Below are 24,786 nucleotides of genomic sequence, written 5' to 3' on the forward strand. Positions count from 1 at the left end.
ACATTAAATGTTACCTATAGGTCATGGTGATCATTTTTTGCGGAGAGGTTTGTTTTTGTATATAATTGTTAGTTGAAGTTCCTAAGCCTGACTCTCTGACACTCTGACTTTGCCAACCTGACTGTCCCATCTCAGCCTGTTAGTTACATTTTCTAATACGAACGGACTCCTGCTGCACAAATATGGCAGCCCCCTCATACAGGAACATGGGGGATCAGACAGGTAATGTAAAAGCATCATGCAAATACTTTATGGCAAAGTTAGAAGTAGCTTGCAAAGCCAATATTATAATAGATGTAAAAAAAAGTTTAATTTCAGGTGTCAGTATCTCTTTAACTTACCAGTCAATCTTATTTTACTACCTAATTGCCTGTAATGAATATTGCAGATAAGCACATTTACTACTTTTCATGGATACATTTGTCTTATATGTTATTGTGAACAAAATTTGGCAAAACAAACAAAACTATACCATTTATATTTTCAAAAATCTATTTTTATTATGAAACAGCTCATGATGGACAGTGTCATCAAAACAGGGCATGAAATTAAAGGATATGTTTTCCAGTATTTAAGGATCCTTGTAAGGTTCAAACATTGCCTGTCAAGACAAACTAAAGTAGCCCATATAAAACTCTTATTTTAAAGGTTAGTATAACTTTTAACCAACAGAGCAACCATCTTCAAGAGCAGCATCCTAATTCAAGCTCTGGCAAATGGAGTCACTCCGATTCAATATTCTGCAGCTTCCATAAAGAATCTCAGGGTTTGTAGTTCTATTTCTTACGCCTTAATTTAGGTTTTTTCACGGGTCGCAGATAGGGATTATCTATAAGTGTTTCCTCTCCACCCTTCATTGAATTCTGCTGTAATACAGATGCATTTTCTTTCTCCATCCCCACTTCATCCTAGGAGAGATACAAGTACAATAGAAAGCCAAGAAGAAGAATATCAAAAAATACAGGGCATTGAGAATGATAATGGTTCAGGTTAAAAAAGGCTAAAGCATTCTAAGGCAGGTAGTGGATGAGTGGAAACATGTTAAAAGAATGAACAGATGAAGTAATTAAGGGATTCAGTCATGGAATTTTTTTACAACAAGAATCCATTAATAGTGCTCTTCCAGCAAAATCCGGCATTGAAATCCATTCTTCAAAAAGGAGAAAAGATGTTTTTATATATTTCATATTGAATTCTGACATGGGGCTAGACATGTCAGTTTCCCAGGGGCACCCATACATGTGACTTTTGCTCTGATAAACTTCAGTCACACTTTACTGCTGCACTACAAGTTGGATAGATATTAACAACCTTCCTCTCCCCAAAAAAAGCCTATCAACAAAACAACGGGAAAGTTACTAGATAACAGCTCCCGGACACTTGCAAGGTGAGACTCGAGTAGTAGTTAAGGTGGCCATACATGGAGAGATCCGCTCGTTTGGCGATGTCGCCAAACGAGCGGATCTCCCTCCGATATGCCCACCTTGAGGTGGGCAATATCGGGCTGATCCGATCATGGGCCCTAGGGCCCAACGATAGGATCCTAACGATGCCCAAACGGGCGGTCGGATCGCGGGACCGCAACAACGAATAGATGCGGCCGCGATCCGACGGTATTTTCTGTCCCATCCGATCGAGATCTGGCCGACTTTCGGCCAGATCTCGATCGGTGAAGCCCGTCGGGGGGCCCCATACACGGGCCAATAAGCTGCCGACACGGTCTGTCGGCAGCTTTTATCGACCCGTGTATGGCCACCTTTACATTGAGTAGGACAAACAATAGCCTGCCTGAAAGTAGTTCCAATGTGAAGTGCTGGCTCTTCCTGAAATCACATGACCAGGCAAATTGATGGATGCCTACACACCAATGTTACAGCTAAAAAATTTAATTTATGATTAGAATTAAATTTTAAATGGTAGAATTAATTAAATGCAATGTACACGGTGTAATTTAGTAAGAAAAGCTATACCATAAAAATCATGATAGAATCACTTTAAATAAAAACTACAGTATTGAGCAAAATAAAATTGGATTAACAAAAACTGGGAATATCACAGTTAAAGGAAAACTACACTCCCCCGAAAAAAGATATTGCATAAAACAGCTGTATAATCCTGCTTCATGTAAATAAACCATTTTCATAATAATTTTAGTAGTATGTGCCATTGGATAATCATAAATAGAAAATGGTCATTTTAAAAAAATAAGGGCCGCCCCCTCGGATCGTAGGATTCACGGTGCACACAAACAAACCATACATATTAGGTCACTTGAGCCAATTAACAGAGTTCTATCTTTTGCTTCCACACTTCTTCCTGTTACAGTTAAAGAGTTGCAGTATTTCTGGTTAGGTGATTTCGGAGGCAGCACAAAGACCATCACTGAATGGTGGTTCAAGGCAATATTTACTTAAATATATATTCCAGTTTGGCAAGATTCTTTAATATGCCCCTTACTTTGATATACTGTACAATCTTTTGCTCAAGTATTCATTTTGAAGGTATAGTATTCCTTTAAATATAAAGCCAAAATAATAGGTTGCACATAGAAATACAAGGAATTTATCCACATACCCCTTGCAGATGCAGAGACAGATTCTCTGTGTCCGTCTGATCATCTTGCTCCGAGGAATCAGTCTCATCTACCTGCTGCAGTTCCAGTTCTGATGGTAGGAGGGCATTCAGATAAGGTATTGAGAGTGGACGCGCTGCAATCACTGGCAAGAGAAAAGAAAACCTGAAATTTAACATAAAGCAACATGTTGGATGAGGTACAATAAACCACAAAGGAAAGCGTATAAGGGAGGGTTATTCTTTTAGTAGGTAACAGATAAATCTTTTTTTGTAAGTCTTTATTTTACTTTTCATATTAACTGGGGGTACAGAAGAAGAAAAAAAGGGGGGGGTCAGATTCGTACATAAGTCATCAAAATTCCAACAATATTCTTCTATAAAATGTTCAGCAGATTATAGTACATCACTGCTACTTTGCTAACTGGCAATGCTTATCCTTTGAGACATAAACATCTGACTTCTAGTTATGCATATTGCCAGCCATCTATCGAATACTGGGTAAACGTACAAGTGGGGGAGAAAAGAAAATATTACTTTCCAGTACTCTTTTATGCTGTCACAAGAGAACCAGATATGGCTGAATGAGCCTTCCGCCCTATCACATCTCCAGCAGTTAGCTGACACATTGTGATATATTTTATGTAGACTCTGGGGTGTTCTATACCATCGGCTTATTAGTTTGTAATTTGCCTCCTGTGCTCTTGTCGATTTTGCACCTTTGTGTGCTCTCTCCATAATCTTGTTCCAGGTGGCGTAATGTAAGTCTATACTGAGTTCTTGTTCCCATTGTCTCATGAAGACTTCTCTTTCCCCTTTAACCAGTTTTTTATAGAACTGTGAGACAGGACGTAACAAGTCAGGTTTCTGTAGCAATTTTTCCCAATCAGTTGATGGTCTTAGCTTCTGTGTTGTTCCCGTAGACTGTATATAACTGGATATTTGTAAATAGTTCCAATGGTTTCTAGGATGGTGTCCCCATTGTTCATTCACCTTGCTTAAAGATATGATGTCCCCATTTTCCACAAAGTGGTACAATTTTGTGGGTTCGTCATTAGTTGTGGCCCATCTGTCTAACAATCCTTTTTCGCAGCTGGGCAGGAAGCCTGGATTGTTTAACAGTTCCAATTCTGGAGATGGGAATGGTGAAATCTTTATGTCTTCTTGCAACTGGTTCCAGATCTCCAATGTAGCCCCTATGGTGGGGTATTTCTTCGTCGGTTGAGGTAAGTCCACATATTGTATGTTCATAATATTTCTCAAGCTACCTTGTATCTCATTTTGTTCAATGTCTTTCCACAGTTTGGCAATGGAGTCTCTCTTCCAGAGCCAGATCCTGTGCAGGTGAGTAGCTACGTAGTATTGTTCTGGGCAAGGGAGGGCTAAGCCGCCGTCTATTTTTTGTCTCGTTAATTGTTTATAACTTATCCTCGGATGTTTTTTTGCCCATAAAAAAGATGAAAATTCCCTTCTGACGTTGCTGAAGAATATTTTAGGCAGTTTAATTGGGGTCATTTGGAATAAGTATAGTAACCTGGGCATTACCATCTTCAGAACGTTTACTCTTCCAATCCACGAAATAGGCTTGGATTGCCATCGAATTAGGGTAGAACCGATTTCTTTAAGTAGTGGGATGTGATTCATCTCATATATCCTCTCCAGCTGAGCTGGTAGATTAATTCCCAAGTACTTGATAGCTTGGTTCGTCCATTTAAATGGGAACGATGTTTGTATATTGTTTGCTCTCACGGGAGGAATATTGATATTCAATACTTCAGACTTAGAATAATTTATGTTGAAGTTGGATACAGTACCAAATTTTGTGAATTCTTGTATTATATTTGGAAGTGATATTTCAGGCTTCGTTATCACTAACAATAAATCGTCAGCAAACGCGGCTGCTTTATGTTCTTGTGCGGCTACAATTAGACCAGATATGTTCTCATTTTGCCGAATTGCAGTTATTAACGTCTCCATCACCAAAACAAACAAAATCGGAGATAGAGGGCAGCCCTGCCGTGTTCCATTAGATATTTCAAAGGGTGAGGAAAGAATTCCATTCACCTTTATGCGTGCGTATGGAGCATTGTATAAAGCCATAATCTGTGCTGTAGTCACTGGACCAAAGCCAAACACTCCCAAAGTGGCTTCGAGGAAGGCCCAGTCAACTCTGTCAAATGCTTTTTCCGCATCAGTCGTTAACAAAAGCATTGGTGTATTTTTCTTAGTAGCATATGATATTAAGTTGATTATTTTGACCGAGTTGTCTTTTCCCTCTCTCCCTTTCACAAATCCCGTTTGGTCCGGGTGGATCAGCAGTGGAATGATATTCTGGAGTCTATTCGCTATCATTTTCGCAAACAGCTTTTGGTCTAAGTTAATCAATGATATTGGCCTGTAGCTGCCACAGGACGCCGGGTCTTTATTGGCCTTATAGAGAACTGTGATTTGCGCCTCTTGAGCCTGTCTATAGAAATGTTTTTCCGCTGTAATTGAGTTGAAGTGCTGGTGAAGGATGGGTGCAAGTTGAAGTTGGAACTCTTTATAGAACCCTGCACTATAACCGTCTGGGCCTGGACTCTTGTTGGAAGGCAGCCCATGAATCACTTTAGTTAATTCTGCCATGGAAAACGGTGCTTCCAATTGCTGATACATCTTCTCTGGTACCTTTTTAGTTGCTTTAAATAGTTTTCTATCTTCTTTTTCTTGTTTTCAATCGGTGTCGCTGGTTTTAAGTTATATAAATCTTGATAAAATTCCTGGAAGCATCTCGCTATATCTGGATAATTGTGATGTAACTGTTGATGAGTGTCCTTCATTTGCGCAATATACGTTCTATTTTTTTGTGCTTTGATTAACTGAGCTAAGGTTTTGGATGATTTGTTGCTGAATTCGTAGTAATCTCTTTTGCATTTCAGATATGCTTGTTCTGTATAGGAATCCAGAAGATGTTTCAATTGCATTCGTTTTAAGTCCAGCTCTGTTTGTACTTGTTTTGCCAAAGATTCTTTGTGTTTATCTTCCAAAAGTTTGATTGCCTGTATTAATGTTTGCGTTTTAGAGTTGTGTTCCCTTTTTAGTTTGGAACTTAAGGCTATTAGGTTGCCTCTTGTAACAACTTTTATTGTTTCCCACAATGTAGATGGGTCTGTTCCTGGTAAATTATTGTACATTATTGTTTCGTTTAACCGTTCTCGTATAGTGTTTCTGTTAGTTTTGTTCAGAAGAAGCCGCTCATTAAACCTCCATGTGAAGGCTGCCTTCATAGTATTGGGAATGTCTATTTTAGTTACATATGGAGCATGATCTGATAGTAGTATTGGTTCAATTTGTATGTGCTTGATGGTATGCAACCATTTTTGATTTATGAACATGTGGTCTATCCTCGTGTAGCTATTATGCGAGTTGGAGAAAAAAGTGTAATCTCTACCTTTAGGGTTATGTGTCCTCCAAATATCAATTAGGTTGAGTCGGTTTAGGTGTCCTTTAATAGTCTTTAATGCTTTGTATGCGATGGCTGATTTCTTGGATGAGCAGTCCATGATGGGGTTGAAGGCTACATTAAAATCGCCTCCAACTAGGAGGATACCCTCTGCAAAATCGGATAAGATTTGCGCCACTTTTCTAATATAACTATGCTGGTTTTTGTTCGGTATATACACCGAGCACAGAGTCACTCTAACACTGTAAATGTTTGCTTTCAGTATAACATAGTGGCCATCTGCATCAATCTTTGAGTCGAGGAGAGTAAATGGCACATCTTTATGTATGAGGATCGATGTTCCCTTTACTTTTGCTTCTGGATTCGTACTAGAAAATATTTTATCATACCACTTGTTTTTAATTACGGATGCGTGAGCGGATTTAATGTGGGTTTCCTGTAAATATATAATTTTCGCGTCGTACTTTCTACAGTTACTTATTATCTGTGCTCTCTTCCTGGGATTATTGATCCCATTGACATTTTGTGACCATATTGTCAAAGAGATGTTACGTCCCATAATAATATGCCTGAAGTGCTTTAGCCTGACAATTACTCTTTATGACCTGCTTCCAGTGGAGAGGGGGGTGGGGGTAAAACCATAACATACATAACATAGCATACATTGAAATGTAAATAAACAGTTATTTTCTAAAACAACCTCAAATGAAAATGGGTCCAAACCGCCTGTAGTTGCGGTATACCACTGTGGGGGGGTGGTTAGCAAGTTTTAAGGAACAACAGTCATTGTTTCGTGGCCCACTGACTTTTTAGTAATGTTCTTTAATGGGAGCAATGAGTGAGTGTTCATATATAGTCCATGCATAATTAAACATACACAGTCCAATCATTACATACTCACGACTCCGACCAGTCTTTATTTGGTGTTCTCTTATTGGGTAAGATTTTGGGGTTCTCTGCAGCAGAGGCTCCTCCTGCCATGTATTGTCGATCTCCGTGGTTGGTTCTCTTTGGTCTTTCTCCTCGTCAGTCCAGCCCACAATGGCGACGTCTTCTAATTGAAGTTTTCTCATGAAGTCTTTCAAGTCGGCTGGTATTCGCAATGTTGCTTGGGTCCCGTCATTGGTGGCCGTCAGACTAAAGGGATAGCCCCATCTGAACTGTATTCCCTTCGACTTGAGTTGGTCTGTTAGTGGCTTAAGTTGCTTTCTCTTAATTAGCGTTGTCAGAGATAAGTCCTGTAATAATATGATGGCATTGTCTTCAAATGTGAGTTGTTTTATCTTTCTCGCTTTTAGCAAAATTTCCTCTTTAGTTGGGAAGTCGCTTATACAGCACAGTATGTCTTTCGGTGCATCAGGCGGCGCATTTCGCGGCTTGTACACTCTGTGCGCTCTATCAATAGGAATTATAGTGTGGGCTTCTCTTTCTAGGATGCCATTAAAAATCTGGAGAAGTGTGGGTAATATTGCTTCTTTCTGTACGGTTTCTGGTACACCTCTTACCCTAATATTATTTCTCCGGCCCCTATTTTGTAAGTCCTCCACTTGTCTATGCAATTCCTCAATCTCTTTTGACTGTTTAAGTATTATTGCTCTGTGTAGTTTATGATTGCTCACCACTTTCGTTTGGTTCCGTTCTAGCGAGTCGGTCCTGGCTCCCACGCTCTCCAGTTCCTGCTTAATACCATGGAGCTCGTTGCGGATCTCATCCGTCATCGTGTGCAGCATCTCTTTGATGTCGCTTTTTGAAGGTAACCTTTTCAGATACGTTTGGACATCCATCGTGCTGTCCGTCTCACTGTCCACATCAGAAGAATCGGCTTGGCTTGTGCTTGGCTTGGCTTGTGCTGCCTCGCGGCTTTTCTTGGAAAAGAGAGACTGAATGTCCTTATGGTGCCCGGAATGCTTCGGGGTCTTTCCGCTGTCTTTATTCAGCTTGGCTCCTTGTGATTTCTCCATGGTAATGCTGTAAAAGAGTGTCAGTGGGCCGATTGTAGAGCGGAGCTCTGCTCTATGCGACCATTCCCTTACAGCGTTGGCCACGCCCCCCAGTAACAGATAAATCTTAATGGGAAAAATAATGAACTTGCATAATAAAATATAGCATTATAATATATGCTGGCTTTTTAAAGATTATAGTTATAAACAGAAGTAATATGTGCAAAAGAGACTCAGATGAGGCTTAATGAGGTAATAACAGACTTGTAGTGTTGAGGTGTCCACTAAATTAGCAATATATAAACCAAAAAGAACACAAGGGACTTCTCCCCACACTACATGTGTCTGAAAAAATCTATGAGCAAAATGATAATAATGTTCCCCTACTTCATATAATATGAAACAGATTTGCGGGGGGGGGGGGAATCATCCGTGAGCATAACCCGTGACACGGTCTGTATAACTAACATTTCTTATGAGGGCTACAGAACCGCTATAGAGAGCGGTGGATTTAGCACTTGTGAACATTCGGTATGTCCTTGGGAATACATGCGGTGAAACTCTTACCTGGACTGTTTAATCGCCATTGCTTACTGCAGGCGAGTTAACTCCTTCCCCAGACCCATACAGACCCCAGCACGTCCAGCAAGCATTAACCCACGGATTGGAGTTATCTTAATACTGATCCACAAACATCAAAGACTCAGGGGTTCCCCCCCCCCGCAAATCTGTTTCATATTATATGAATTAGGGGAACATTCGCATGCTGTTTATTCAAGAGCTTTGGAACCTTTCTTTCGTTTAGGATCAAGATGGAATCATTCAACTGAACCCTATCGAATCATTGTGTTTACAAGTGTCCACCCACAATCTTGTTCCTAAGCTTCTCCATTACATTTCTTATCATAAATTTATTACCATACTTAATAGCATGCTAATTTTTCCCTGAGTTGGTTAATATAACCAGCTTTTGGGTTTCTGTCCTCTTAGAAGGGATCCCTTCAGCTCTATATGCAGCGCTGCTTATTATTTTAAATGGTTTTAATTTCACTGTTTCAATATGGCATGGTGGTGAATAAAAATTGCTTTTTACTTTACATTGACATTTAATTATTATCATTTTGCTGATAGATTTTTTCAGACACATGTAGTGTGGGGAGAAGTCCCTTGTGTTCTTTTTGGTTTATATAAACAGAAGTAACTCACATGGAAAAGTGCTTGTGTCATCTTTGAACAAGCTCTGTGTCTCGCCTGTTTTAGCCATAAATCGAGTGAGGGCCCTTTCCACATCTCTACGCTGTGATGCTGCCTTCTCACGCAAGACCTGGTAATCACACACTGGTTCACGATAAGTCTAATGAGAGGAAATTAGAGATAAACAAAATATTTCATATTATAGAACCCATTCAGAACTCCTGAATGCCTCTTCATTTAAGGCAAAAGCACACCACTTCCTTCTTGAAGGAAAGAGGCCTTACCGGTGTTTTAATGTAGGTATGAGGATCTGGAAACTCTGGAAAATGACTTGGAATGTGAGCAGGGTGTGGCTTGTTATCTCCTGCACTCAGAGCTTTAGGAACCACAGGATTGTTTGTTACAGGAGCTGCAAGAAAGATGTTTCTTTGAAGATAAAGTTCAAGGTCAACATACTGCACCTTTAAAATAGATACTCACACTGAACTTATGTAGTGTGTGTGTGTGTGTGTGTGTATATCTATATCTATATCTGGAAATGGCGGCACAGCACGTATACTGGTATAAGGTGCCTGGGTGCAGAGCTATGTATTAGTATTTACAATGGCTCGGTCTACTCTTTTTTACCCCCCATTATCCCCACTATTTCTCTGTTTCCACGCCCTTATTCATCCTTTGTATACTACAAGCGCCCCCTACAGTACATAGTTACCATGCTGCATTTTCCTAGTAACCAGCACTTGGCATACTTGATAACTAAAGCGTTGCCATGCTGCGTTTTCCTAGCAACCAGCACTGGACATACTTGATTTCTAAAGCGCCCTCTCCTGGCCATACTCCTTTAATGATCCTCCTCCTAAGCCACACCTCCTGTTACAGTTACAGGCAAAATGAATGGGCCTTGACTGCTTGCTCCTTCAAGCTGCTGCCTCGCCAAACAACACGTAAGTGCAGACTCCCTTTAATATATTTTATACGTATTGATACACTTTACCGCTTCTCTGTTTCCTTAGCGGTTATTGTGTTTAACGATTTAGCGATCTTAACCTTTCTTGCTATATACCATTAATAGCTTTACATGCTGCCACATATCAGCTCTATTTAGCGGCTGCACATTTTAGGATGAGTTTATGTACTAAGATTGATACATTGCACTACTAATCAGTACTTCTAGAAAGAGTTCACTAGAACAGGAAGTTCTAATCTTTACTATGTATACATTGTTACATGTCACTATCATTGTTTTGGCAACATTGTACATTATTGCAGCTTTACTGACTACTCCTCAGTTTCTGTACATGCAATGTTGTTTTCTGTCACCTTTTGTGTTTGCAAACTGTTTTTTGTATATTTCACCCACTTTATTGTTGTTTTTACGTTTGTGTATTGCCCCAACCACATTCATGACACACACACACACACACACACACATATATACACACACATTTATTATAGTGAGTGCAATCTTGTTTTGTGTACCAGATCACAATACAACCTACGTGCTGTTATCACCATCCGCTGGGACCGCTTGGCATAGGCAGGCAAACTGTCTACATTAAACCCTGCAAAAAGAAAAAGTAACAGAATGACATTGCAATGTAAATCATTTCTCCTTTCCTCAACTAAACAATGTCCCCTCTTACCCATTTCTATCAGAGTCACCACAATGTCTGGCAATGTGGGCTGTGTCCGTGCAGTGTGTTCACAGTATGACTTTGCACTTCGTCCAATCTCTGACAGATCTGTGATAGGGCAAAAAAAAAATCAAAAGATAAAAAGGAAAAACTATAAATAGAAAAAAAACAACCAAAAAATGTTGCTTTAGCCTTACTAAAGTTTTACTTTTACATCCTAACATTTACGGATATAAATAACCTTTTCTATTCTGCCTGATTTTCAGTACTTTAATGATCTCTATATACTTAAAGAAGGTGACATTTAAAGTTATAGTGATCATTTAAACAACCATGTAAAAAGTAAGATCAATGGCAACTTCTGACTTTTTCAGGTGTTGCGACTCATGAATATTTTACTTTTTTAACATATATTTTTAGCATTCAGATAAAGAAAATTTGCTTTATACTTCTGTTACTTTTCTTTCCGGTTACCTCTCCATATCTGCACTATCCAGGTTTTCCCAATATGGACAGAAAGCAGGAAATGAAAAGTATGAAGCATAAGTATTGTTCACCTGGTGACCAGCCTTATCAACATGGAGATGGTACAACTATAACCACTCTCCCCTCTTTTAAATATCTCTTGGGAGTACAAACGACTTCTGAACCTTCCTAAAGCTCTTCATAGGTTGAAATAGGCTTTGATGCTCCTACCAACATGTAGACATCAAGAAGTCTGCTCTTGACCTGTGGCTGCTCCTTGATATTGTGCAACCATCTTTGAATGAAGGTGCAAACCTCAAGACAACTCTATCAGGAAGGAATATATTTTCAGTAGCTGCAGTTCACCCACTTTTGGCAGACAACCACTAAGAATACAGTCTTAAGTTAGATGCCAAACAGAAGACATCATTGTAGTTTCAAATAGTGCTGTTGCGGCTTCTGCAGAACGGCCGCCCCCCATAGAACTCGAAATCACCCGGGCCTGGGACAACAGTAACCCCTGTTCCCCCCTGATGGCGGCCCTGTTCCTGATAAATGGGAAGGTCGGTGACTTTTTTGTGACCACAGGCAGATCATCTTCATGATGACTTCGTGCCCTTTAACTGCTCTCACCAGAGGTGGTAACATTGCAAATTTGAATGCTGACTTGTAATCCTCTTGCATTCCTCACCCAAAGAACTTTAATCCGCACCCATATCGGTTCTATCAATGTCTAGGGAATCTATTCACCCTAGGACCTGTCAAAGCCTGGATCTCTCTAGAAAGAAGCTACACAATTTATATCTACATGGGAGGTGTGCCAGTAGAAAACCTTTACTATTCATGAAGTAAATCAGGGCAAGTCTAGAGTCAAGACACCCACAGTAGGCAAAAACCTTACTTTGCACTTACTTTTTAAATTATTTGCTGTATATAGGTTTTCTAATTAACTTCTTATTCTGTTCAATCACATCATTGTTATCTTTATACACTGTTTGACGGAAGATGACATTATAGATGTCCACATATGTTAAAAAAAATAATAAAAAACTGTAGTTGCATAGTGATTTGGAAAACTGTAGAGGGTATGTCTGCAAGGTGGATTAAACAAATCACAGAGGTTGTGGCTAATCAGGCTGGGGGAGCCAATGCAGGAGCTGCAATTAATGAGTCAATTAATGTCTGTAGCAGAGCTCTCTTTCTAGGAAGCTAAGTGTGAATAGTGTACTTATGTATATATGAGAATGACAATGTGCGAGTAAATGCTCATTTAGTTTTGTATAAATAACATTTAAAGTGTGAGCATGGGCAATGGCACACGAGAAGATTTGTCACCCGTGGTTATATCTGCATTAATGTGGGTGACAAATGTCCCTAAATGTTGTTCCACTGGCGATAATGTAAATCTTTGGTGGGAAACCATCAAAACCATTTGGCTTTCCTAGATCAACCAAAGTTGAATTTGGAAAACAAAGATATGAATGTTTACTCACTGGCGATTTACATTACTGCAGTTGGGAAAATATTTTGTGTGCCGTGGGGCGAGATTTGTTGCCCGTGGTAAAAATATGCTACAGTGGATCTCCCAGTTTTAGATTACCCTAAAAAGCAGGTTGAGGAACTAGTGAACCTCTTTGGAGCAATAAACTTCAAGTTGCATTTATAGGATGTCCCAGATCACTTAATCTCAAACTCTACCCATATCCATGTCACATTCACAGTATTCAGGTCACTTAAAAATTGCATTTTTCATGCACTTTATTGCAGTCAAATTTCATTGTGTTCTTTAAGCACAACATGCTGCATTTTTGCACCTGACTGGTTCATAGTGCAGTGGAATAGAGATGCATTTTAAACAAAATATATGCATTTTACATTCAGCATGCAACACATACAGAGAAACACCCATGTGTAAGATCCCTCAAGTCATACTTACAGCTCTGTAGCATTTCAGTTAAACTTTCTACAGCTGCTTTCTCTGCACTATCAAATCCAGCTTCTGTAAGCAGAGAACTGACCACCACCTGCAGTGTCCTGCGTCTTGCCAACATGTAATTATCGGCAGGGGTGGAAGTCCCACGTGCACAAGATCTCTACGAACACAAATAAAGAAAGATTATAGCAAGACACTGTAGAGCCCAATAAACAAAAAGCCTTTTTGTGAATTCCCGATTTCATCTTAATTTTAACTACAAAATGCTCTAAAGCAATGGTCTAAACCTATATAAAAGCCAGTGTAATGATAAAATGGACAAAGGGGTAATTTGAAGAAGACAAAAAAATTAAATAACTAAAGGGTGCTTTGATGCTTAGTAAAATAACTAAATTTTAGCATCTTAAAGCAGTGTGGGAACAGTCCAGAAATCCAGTGTTTGTAGTTACTTAGTTACAGCGAGAAGGCACAGGCATCTTTTTACCGAATGCCTCAGGTTACCCTTTATGTATACATGTATGTATTTATAAAGCAGTGCAAGGATACACAGTGTACAGATACAATGTACAATCTTACATTGTACAAAAGTACAAATAGGGAGGACAAGCATATAATTTATAATGATATAAATATACATAGATTAAAGGACTAGTAATGTCATGTCAATGTCAATTAATGATAATATAATACACTGTTGGCCTGCACTAGTAAAACTATTGTTTCTATAAACATGCTGCTGTGTAGCCATGGGTGCAGCGATTCAAAACTGAAAAAGGAGAAAAGGCCCAGGATACACATCTGATAACAAATAAGCTCTGAAGAATACAATGCAATTCTACATAGCTTATCTGTTGTCTACTATTTGTCTTGTGTTTGAATGGCTGCCCCCATAGCTACACAGCAGTTTGTTTATATAAACTATAATAATCTTTCCGAAGCAAACACCCCAGTTTTAACAGTGCAGGGCAACACTACATTATTTAAAAACACTTTTAGTGTAAAAATTTTTTGTTACTGTTCCTTTAAAAGAAGAACTCAAACCCCCAATTTAAGAAAAACCCCTACCTACTAACCTAGATAGTCCCCCTGAAAATCAGTGCAGAGTTAAGTGCAGCAGAGCTTGTGGGTGCCATCTCTTCAAATTTCTTTGGGTACTCTTCGGCAATTTCTCGCACATTTGGTGCATTCACAGTCAGTTCAAACCAGAAGACTGCTTCAATTGTGCATCCGGAGGGACTTTCCATTGAATGGTACAAAACACATAAAGACCTAGAGCCCAGGCTCAGTTCATTATTCAATGCTATACCACAGGGAGCACGTCTCCCTGATAGTAGCAAACTTGCCACCATAACTAATTTTTAAAAATGGCAAACCACACGATAGATGCGGCTCTTATAGACCTATTTCACTCCTAAATTCGGACATCAAGATACGAGCTAAAGCTCTGGCGAACAGACTCAAAAAAGTAATTGAGCACCTAATACACCCTGACCAGACGGGGTTTATGCCCAGTAGAACCACCGATATTCACATCAGGTGTCTCTTTACAAATATTTGGGCAAACCATAGTACCACAGGGGAAGGGGTGGTGTACCATTGGATATGGAGAATGCCTTTGACACTGTGGAGTGGCCCTTCCTCTGGACCCTTCTACAGCGATATGTGCTTGGTGATAAGTACATATAGTGGGTGAAAGCATTATATGACTCTCCGAGAGCCAGACTATTGGTAAATACAGAGCTGTCTCAGGAATTCCCTCTAGCTAGGGGAACCAGACAGGGGTGCCCCTTATCCCCTTTTTTATTCGCCCTAGCTATAGAACCATTGGCCATCAAAATACGTAAAAACCCAGGAATTGAGGGACTTAATTCAGAGGCAGAAGGAAAAAATATCACTTTATGCAGATGACATGTTGGTATATCTAGCCAATGCCAAGGCCTCTCTCTCTCTGAGCGCCATACTTAGGTTACGAAATGTGGGAACTTTTCAGGCCTCCGGATCAACTGGGCAAAATCTGTAGTTTTTCCCATTGACCCTGGGAATGCTAGGGAGCAACTACATGGAACCCAACTGCAGTGGGTGTCCTCTTTTACCTATTTAGGTATTGTGATTCATATTTACCCCAGGCAATTTTTGGAATCGAATCTAGCCCCAGTAGTACATTCTTTGAAAATGAAAATACAACACTGGTTTAAGTCTGCCACTAACCCTTCCAGGTCGAATAAATATCCTTAAAATTATCTTTCTACCCTAATTCCTGTACGCTTTCCATAATGCACCATGTATACTCCCCAAGGTGTTTTTCAAACAGCTAGATGCCTGTGTCAAAGGGTTCTTCTGGGTGGGTGAGCACCCAAGATTTAGCATGCAGATGCTTCATGCGCCAGTTAAAACAGGGGGACTGGCCCTTCCTAAATTTATACTTTACTATTATGCCAGTTAATTGGTGTATGTCTGGTGGTTATGACCCCGAAAACGGCAATGGCCACATCCTTTGAAGCCCTGACCAATCAGTTGCATAGAGGTCACCCTTCTATAACTTAACACCTCCCATGAACAGTCACCCTAATTTTTCACAAAACGGTAGTGTCTGCCTATAAGGCAATAGGCAACTGGTCCCCACTTTGGGGCAACAAATCTCGGTCACAGTTTCAATCCCTTCCAGATGTCAGTGTCTGGGCCACGGCCAGAATCAAACATCTGGGTGACTTGGTGAGTGCAGGGGAGCTGTAACAGTTTGCACAACTGAAAGAGGAGTATGGGCTACAGAACTATATGCTTTTCAGACTCCTCCAATTGCGGCATGCCTTTTATTCCCAATTCCCGGAGGGCGTCCCGTACATTACCCAATCAACCCTAGAAGGGTACCTACGTAAACCAAAACTCCCCAAGCTGGTTATACACTATTCTGGTACAAGATAGCTTTGATCCTATAAAACATATTTGTCATAAATGGGCACAAGATGGGATCTTGGCAGACATTCTTGAACAAATACCAGAAACCAATATATCTGTAAGGGACGTTACATACACACCAAATTTCTAAATAGAGTGTACCTGACCCACCCAGACTGGCACAAATATACAAAGGGTACCCAGACTTGTGTTTCAAATGTAAAGCTGATAGTGGTACTTATATGCATGTATTTTGGTAGTGCCATAAAATTCAACAGTACTGGACTGGACTGCAATTCTTAATGCTTCTCTGGGACTCCCAGATATTCGGACACCAGCATTCTGCCTTCTGGGACATCTTGAGGGACTTACCATTTGATCTTCTGACAGGTTGTGTCAGCAACTTCTACACTATCCAAAGAAAGCTATTTTGCTTACATGGAAAGCCCTGGAACCTCCTACCTTAGCATTCTGGATAAAAATTATTAATGACATTCCTCTATCTATCTCCCATTCTTTCCTCACTTTTCTTCTCTTACTTTATGTTATGTTTATAAACTCAATAAAAATTATCTTTAAAAAAAAAAAAAAAAAAAACTATACATATTGTTTTTTTCTCTTTAAATTACCCCTTTGGCACTGCTGATACAGAGAGATCTCTCGTCTATAATCCTCATTGCTAGTACAGGTATGGGATCTACTATCTGGAATGCTTGAAAACTGCATTTTCCAGATACGTTTTTTTTCATAATTTGGATCACCATACCTTAAGTCTACTAAAAAAATACATAACAAAATAACAACAACAATTATAATACATTCAACATTAAATAAACCCGTTTGGATTGCTTTACCACCAGTGTGCATTTATGCTGCTTAGTTACATACAAGTAACTATCAAGTTTTAATATTGTTTTAATATTACAGAGAACCATCATAAATAATATATAAAAAAATCCTGTAATATGAAGCGTTCTGCTTAACAGCTATCTGGATAAGGGAGCCCTTACCTACATACAAGCATACATTGTAATCTAATGGGGATCTGAATTTAAGTTTTTATTGTATAAATCATTTGCAGCACAGATGGTAAATTAGATCATTTCCCCAACCAATGTTAAAGAAATGGAACAATCCATCGATACAAACAAAATAGCACCCCACATGCATTATGTCAAATAAACTTAAAGGAGAAGGAAACCCCCTGGGCGCAAAACCCCTCCCCGTGTTGCCCCCCTCCCTCCTCCCCCCTGGGCAAATGCCCCTAATTTGTTACTCACCCCTCTGCGCAGGTCCTGTCCACGGAGTTCACAGTCGCCATCTTCTCCCACGCGCGTCTTCTTCTTGCTTTGACCGGCGTCCTCTGGCGCATGCGCAGTAGGAACATTTACCGATACGGATCTACTGCGCATGCTTCGTGACATTCGGAGCATGCACAGTAGAGCCGTACCGGTAAATGTTCCTACTGCGCATGAGCCAGAAGACGCCGGTCAAAGCAGGAAGAAGACGCGTGTGGGAGAAGATGGCGACTGTGAACTCCGTGGACAGGACCTGCGCAGAGGGGTGAGTAACAAGTTAGGGGCATTTGCCAAGGGGGACAGGTAGGCCAGGGGGGAGGAGGGAGGGGGGGCAACACAGAGGAGGGGTTTTGCACCCAGGGGGTTTCCTTCTCCTTTAAAGATGTATTGCACTTACAATTGTAGGAAACATAAAAAGCTTATCTGTACGAGTTACAACTCCCAGCACCTCAGCACAAGAGACACAAGCTTGACCTAGTCTTTTACAGTGCAACTTGATTTATTGAAGTACCTAAGTGAATTGGGAAAAAAAATGTGAATAGTGTGTTAATGACATGTTTCAAAGTACCTCAAATACAACATGTTATTGCCAGCCAATAGTGTTCAATGATTACTCAGCAAGCCCAGTTGTTTTAGAGTTACTTATACTAGACATGTTGAAGTTAGATATACACATGCCCTTTTTTTGATAATTTTTTTCCTAAACGGTAATGCTCGTTTTACTTTGTTAACCTTTTGTGGTAAATCACCATACACCAACATTCATGATGTGATTTTGCTTGAAATACATTTCATGTTTTTAGGAAAGTTATTGGAACGTGTGATTATGGTGTAAACATCTTAAAAAAAATCTGAAACTGGGCCACTGTACATTTTTGTTCAAACACAAATATTCGATTTTTTTTTTATACCCAACAATGAAAAAAATTTAATGGCAAAAAGTCTGGGAGTATAATACAGTTATTGAAAGATTCTTTCTGAATCAGGCATTAACAAAGCAAGTTAGCAATGTCAACCAAATTAAATCACCGTAAACTGAAAGGCATGGTTTAAATGCCAAGTTGTACAGAGTAAAAATCTGAGGCCTTATATAAAGATGGGGTGATTAAAGGACCAGCTTCCTCTACTGACCAGAGACCCCTATAAGGTACACTACAACACAGGAACATTTGCTGCAGTAGGCATACCCTTATTCCTAGCACCACACAGTAAATAATAGATAAACCTTGTAGGGTCCAGCTGGTTACTATGGAACTTATTTGTTATCTGCTGTGTAACGTGCATTTTCTTCCTTTTCAGCACTGAATGGCTGCCCCCATGGCTACACAGCAACTTGTTTTATATAAAACTATAGTACAATTTCTGTAGCAAACACACCAGTTTTACCAGTACATGGCAATAATAAATTGTATTTCCATTACTTTGTCACAATACAAGATCAAGATTTTTTTTCTAAATGCTGTATGTATGGTTCTTACCCTAATTTGAATGAAAATTATGGTACAAATTTGGTCCTGGACTTGGCTGAATCCTTCCCAAAAGATTCTGAATACGGGTGTATGCCAAAATAGTGAATTAAGTGCATCCCTATTTTGAAGATCCTGCTATGGACATTTATTTACCTTTTGCTAAACTGAAGTTTGGATACTCCAGAAGCAGCAACAGATGTTTCCTTTCTAAATCTAGCTGAAGGTTTCCCCAAACAGAAAATGGTTCCCTGCTAGAACCAGATGAAGATTCCCTTACAGCAAAGCATATGGTTCCTTGCTAGATACAGCTGAAATGCACTTAGCAGCATCAGTTGGTTCTCTGCTACATGGATGTGGATATTAAGAGTTGCTGGTTCAATGCTAGACTCATAAGCATTCACTTCAAGCAGATGGGGGATCAAACCAAATTCAGAGGAAGGCTGTCTTTGGCTGGAAAGACTGAAAAGTGGCAGATTCTTCACTTTACAAGCAGACAGGGAGAAGGGAGGCTGATACTGCTGAAACTTTATCTGGCAGAACAATTCACCTTTGAGGCAGAAACTGCAGTGTATTTCTGTAGTTGCTGCTACATGCAACTTGTACTGCACTAAACCTCTCACTCAAAGCATTACTATGAGGCACCAGACAGATGAACTGTGCAAGTTTGCCACTTATTGTATACTTAGGCCAGGAAAACTTCAGTTAGAAGTTATCTATTCACCATTTAGAAATGATAAAAGATTAGTTTGGTACTCCCTAGATCCTCTGAACAATCTGCCTACAACTTGGGAACTTACTATGTTTAGGTATCTTCACACTAGACAAGGGAAAGTTGTGTTCACCTTAAATTTTAAAACATTAAGCGGGGTGCAATGAGGCTGTGACCACAAAATTCATACAGACAAATACAAGAGGTCCTCTGCACTAAACCCATTATCAATATGTTTAAGACTGAGGCATTTTAGGGGTTCTGTGATAAAAGGCACTAAGTTTGTCCAGGAGCAGTAACCCATTGCAACCAGATAGCATTCACTGGTCACCTGTTTAAAAGCAAATATCTTATTGGTTGCAATGGGATAATGCTCCTGGGCAAACTTAGTGCCTTTTATTACATATGGGGGTGTGTGCCTTAAAGGACCAGTAACATAAAAAAAAAATGTTTAAAAATTCGTTAGAGCACAACAAAAAATGAACACAGAGACAAAGGATTAACCCTATCGCTGCTAACTGATCAGGATCCCTCAGCAGGCGCCACTTCTGATGGTTCTTCAGACGTCTTTTGTAAGAGGGAGGTGAGGCGAGCAGAGGAGGGAAGCCGATCTACGGTGAAGGAGAGAAGAGCCTGTGACAGACACTGCTGCTGCTGGATGCCGGTAGGAAGATGTCAGTGAATGGCCAGGGAGGATAAATCGATCGCTGCAGTGTGGATGGTCGCCTTTTCTGAAGAGGACAGGAAGTGGACTTTCTGCAAATTATTTCTTAATAAAGTCTTTGCTATTTAAAAGTTTCATTTGTCTTGGTGTTAATTTTTTGTTGTGGTCTAACGAATTTTTAAACATTTTTTTTTATGTTACTGGTCCTTTAAGCTACCAAAAAATGCCTTTGCAGCAAGTAAGTTAAAGTTAAAACGTAGTCAGTCCCCTGTGTAAAATATATAATGAAGAAATATAATTCTTAATAAATCAGATTAAAATTGAGTGTAGGACTGGCCGACATAGTTGGCCATCTTAAAAATATTGCAATATATGGACAAACAATCCCTGTTTTGTTTAAAGGGTAAGGCATTTTTTCTTAGCATAAAGCACAAAATGTCTCAATGTCTTGACACTAAAGTTTGAAGTTCATCTGAAGTTCAACAGTCGTGTAATAGGATACAGAAAGGTGAGGCATATCATGAAGATCCTTGCAAAATAAAATGTGCAGATTCAGCAGCATATGTTTTGAATGTAGCTGGAGTTATCACATTCTCTCTCCTTGCAGAATTCCTACTTTCAAATTCAAGTAAACTTCATTTAGTGGAGATATAGTGATGGATCTTGGTAACGGATGTCAGTTTTTACTGGCCCAATCAATTAGACAATGAAATACTAGATCAGGCATACACATTGACTGAACTAATCATCTTTTTTTTTTTTTTTACTGATAATTGTATTTATTTCTAATGTAGAACATATTTTCACAACTTTTACCATTCTTGGTGCAATGACTATTGCTTAAAACCACAGGAGGAAGCCACATTTTACTTACCTACTACTGTATATAAGAGATACAGTATCTTTTCTGCTCAGAAGCAGGGGTGCCTAGATAAAAAAAAACATAATAAATGTGTAGAAATGTAATAAATACCTTTCAAAACAATGATAAGGTAGGGTTGCAGGGGCACTCCGCAGCTACATAAGATATATAAGTCAAAGGAAGTGCAACTAATCAGGCCAAAGTAGTAACAATCATACAAGAAAAACTAATGAAACTAGGGGCTAGTAATATTCTTATCAATCCTCTCTTGTATGTTAGTAGGTCAGCCAGACTTTTTTTGCCACCAGCATATATTAATGAAAGCTTAGTTAGATCCCATAACTGTACTTGATCCTATTATGTGGAATGCTTGGGACCTTGGGGTTTCTGGATAAGGGCTCTTACCTGTACTTAAAACTTCGAGATTTTTTTAAATATTGCGATTTTGGATAACAAGTTCTATAGCTGTGTTGCAACATTAAAGGGATCCTGTCATCGGAAAACATGTTTTTTTTCAAAACGCATCAATTAATAGTGCTACTCCAGCAGAATTCTGCACTGACATCCATTTCTCAAAAGAGCAAACAGATTATTTATATTCAATTTTGAAATCTGACATGGGGCTAGACATTTTGTCAATTTCCCAGCTGCCCCTGGTCATGTGACTTGTGCCTGCACTTTAGGATGGAACTGCTTTCTGGCAGGCTGTTGTTTTTCCTTCTCAATGTAACTGAATGTGTCTCAGTGGGACATGGGTTTTTACTATTTAGTGTTGTTCTTAGATCTACCAGGCAGCTGTTATCTTTTGTTAGGGAGCTGTTATCTGGTTACCTTTCCGTTGTTCTTTTGTTTGGCTGCTGGGGGTGATATCACTCCAACTTGCAGTACAGCAGTAAAGAGTGATTGAAGTTTATCAGAGCACAAGTCACATGACTTGGGGCAGCTGGGAAATTGACAAAATGTCTAGCCCCATGTCAGATTTCAAAATTGAATATAAAAAAAAAAATCTGTTTGCTCTTTTGAGAAATGGATTTCAGTGCAGAATTCTGCTGGAACAGCACTATTAACAGATTCATTTTGATTTTTTTTTTCCATGACAGTATCCCTTTAAGATAAGTGTTTGCTTAAAAAGTATGGAGAACAAGGGAAGAATGATAAGTTAAAACAAGTGGCATGTTGACACACATTTTGCTTAATGTTTGGTAATTTTTTCTATTTAGTTAAAAATAAGCCAACACTTGGTCTAGGACAATGAAAATGTCTGCTCCACAGAAAAAAACATGCTGACAAAGTGCTTTTTACTGCTGCCTTGCAGCACTGGGGCATATCAATCTCGCTCGCACCAAAAGCATACAGGTAGGTTAATTGGGCAACTGTATCATCTGGTACATGCTGTAAACAAAACAAAAACTACACACTCACTCTGAACAGAAACTGAATGCCTGCTGCAGCAACCCGGGTCCAGTCTTCTCGAAATGTACTTGCATCGTCCCCTTTAATGTTCCAGGATGAAGGTTACGGTGATCAATCTCATGAAATGGCTTGATAAGAAAACTGCAAAATAACAATGGCAATTATTTACAGATGTCAAGATCAAAACAGCAGCATCTTTAAAAATTTCAAGTAACAATATAAATATATTTGGGTTCTATTAGACAATTGTTTTTGCAATCCTCCAATTAAGTTCCATACAAATGCAGAATATAGCTATGGGTTCCAGTGCAGAAACCGGTTATCTGGAAAGATCCAAATTGAGGGATGTCATCTCCCACCTTCCAGTACCTCTTACTTGATTCCAACTAAGATTAATTTTATCTTTATTAGAGTTAAACAATCTTACTGTATTTAATTAACTTTAAGGGGAGTCACCTGTTCAGTGATCAGTTTGCAACTGTTCCTTAGCATGCAGCTCAGATTCCAAAGCAAACAGTTATGACCCATATGGCCACCTTCAAGTCACTGATTGGTTGCTGCCTGGTAACCAATCAGTGGAAACAATGTGAGCTGCAAAGCAGGAAGTAGTGTTCTGGCTATTATGTTAGATATCCAGTGACTCCAGCCTTTATACATTACATTTTTGGCTATTTAACTATATTGAACATTTTTTTTTTTATTTTGCACAGCCAGTTTTGAATTTTTATACTGAACAATTCCTTTAAGTGGTTATGAAAAGTCTGCACACAAAAATGTAGGGCATCGGATACAAAAGGCAACATACAGTCTAAAAAATGCTTTAGTTCTATCAATTTCAACCACTTCTCCTAAAATCTTCCTTGAAGAATCTTGAAAATCCATGCAACCCTTTAACACCAGAGTAGGTGAAAAAAATTCCTTCATTTCACTTAGGTATTGTTCGTAGTCACAAACAAATGTGCTTTTTTTATTTCCTAGGACAATTAAAGAGTTCTGAAGAGAGAAAAAAAACATTTAGGGGTGAAGACTGGGTGAGGGTATGGCAGGCAACCAGTAAGAAAACAATATTTTAGTTCCATGGCACCAATACGAGCACTCATGAGCAGAGGAAAAAATACAATTACCTTTAGTCAAATCTCTGAAGCAGAGGTTCTACTGCCAACAGCCAGGAAATAAAATAAAGTAGTTTTCTAGTTCCCTGGTACACTTACGAACAGATAAAAAAATAATTACTACTGTGTTTTAGTCAAATTTTGGAAACGAAGATCTAGTGGTAGCGGCTATTGCCGGCAACCATCACAGGAAATAGTTCCCGCCGCCTAGCACAAGTAGCAGATGTGAGCATGTATTAAAAAATGTAAGGCCTTCCGTACCCCTCACAAACAACCTCGTACAGCTTGATTATTGATGTTACGCCAATATGTCTCTCCCCTGGAGGCCGCGTACAGCGTCTTCGCGCATACATTATATGTCGTGGTGACGTCACATTCCCGCGACTGTGGGAAAGCGAACGCAAGGGTAGAAAAAGCGCTTCAATAGTGAGTGCTCAGTTATTTTAGACGGGGCACAGTTCAAGGAACGTGTTGACGTTTTTTGAAATAGGAAACTACAATGCCAACAGTTAGAAATGTCTGGACTGTCACATTTTAATGAAATTGTACTTGCTAAAAAGTTTAGATCTTACAAGACTGGATTTTTTCATTTGTCTCTTTCACCAGTGCTGCATTGTCAGAGTGGAAATGATTCTTGGTGCCACTGTTAGCAGGAAAGTTAAAGCTAAAGGATAGCTGGTATTTTTCTCAAAATTACTCTCAAATTTTCGTGTAAAGGTGGCCATACACAGGCCAATAAAAGCTGCCGACAGAGTCGGCAGCTTATAGGTCCATGTGTGGGGACCTCCGTCAGGTTTCCGCGATCAATAGCCACCCGGCAGGTATTTTACCGGCTTGGCTGGTAAAACAACTGCCAAAGCCGGGGACAGTATTACAAATTTAACGGCACTGTAGTTGCCGGTAATTTGTAATACCCTTAAGGAAAAAGCCTTTGGCCCGCCCCCAATTCGCTTACCTTTTTTTTCAGGTTCTGTGCATCGCGCATGTTGTTCTGCCCCCTTTTGCGGCACTGTGTGTGAATCCACCCCCTTTAACGGCACGGACCGCCCCTTTTTGTTCCTGTCCCCCCCACCAGACGGTAAAATATTTTAGAAAAGGTGGCAACCCTACCGATATCTGGCCGAGAGTCGGCTAGATGTTGATCGGGCAGGGGTAAAAATCCTGTCCAATCGAGGCCCACATCTG

At 39.6% G+C, this 24,786-nt stretch overlaps 1 protein-coding gene across 1 annotated transcript; it reads right to left on the bottom strand.

The window, feature by feature from the left end:
• Nucleotides 1–474: 474 nt before the first annotated feature.
• On the bottom strand, nt 475–23,942 carry taf8.S (TATA-box binding protein associated factor 8 S homeolog; the record flags this gene model as incomplete). The annotated part of the gene is given in 11 exon segments (NM_001087040.1): nt 475–908; nt 2,575–2,717; nt 9,160–9,307; nt 9,432–9,556; nt 10,647–10,709; nt 10,791–10,889; nt 13,183–13,339; nt 17,770–17,883; nt 21,089–21,141; nt 22,499–22,630; nt 23,863–23,942. Coding segments are annotated over 8 exon segments (882 nt in total). The 3' UTR covers nt 475–776.
• Nucleotides 23,943–24,786: the final 844 nt, after the last annotated feature.

The sequence above is a fragment of the Xenopus laevis genome, chromosome 2S (genome assembly GCF_017654675.1).
Source record: "Xenopus laevis strain J_2021 chromosome 2S, Xenopus_laevis_v10.1, whole genome shotgun sequence".
Taxonomy (NCBI): Eukaryota; Metazoa; Chordata; class Amphibia; order Anura; family Pipidae; genus Xenopus; species Xenopus laevis.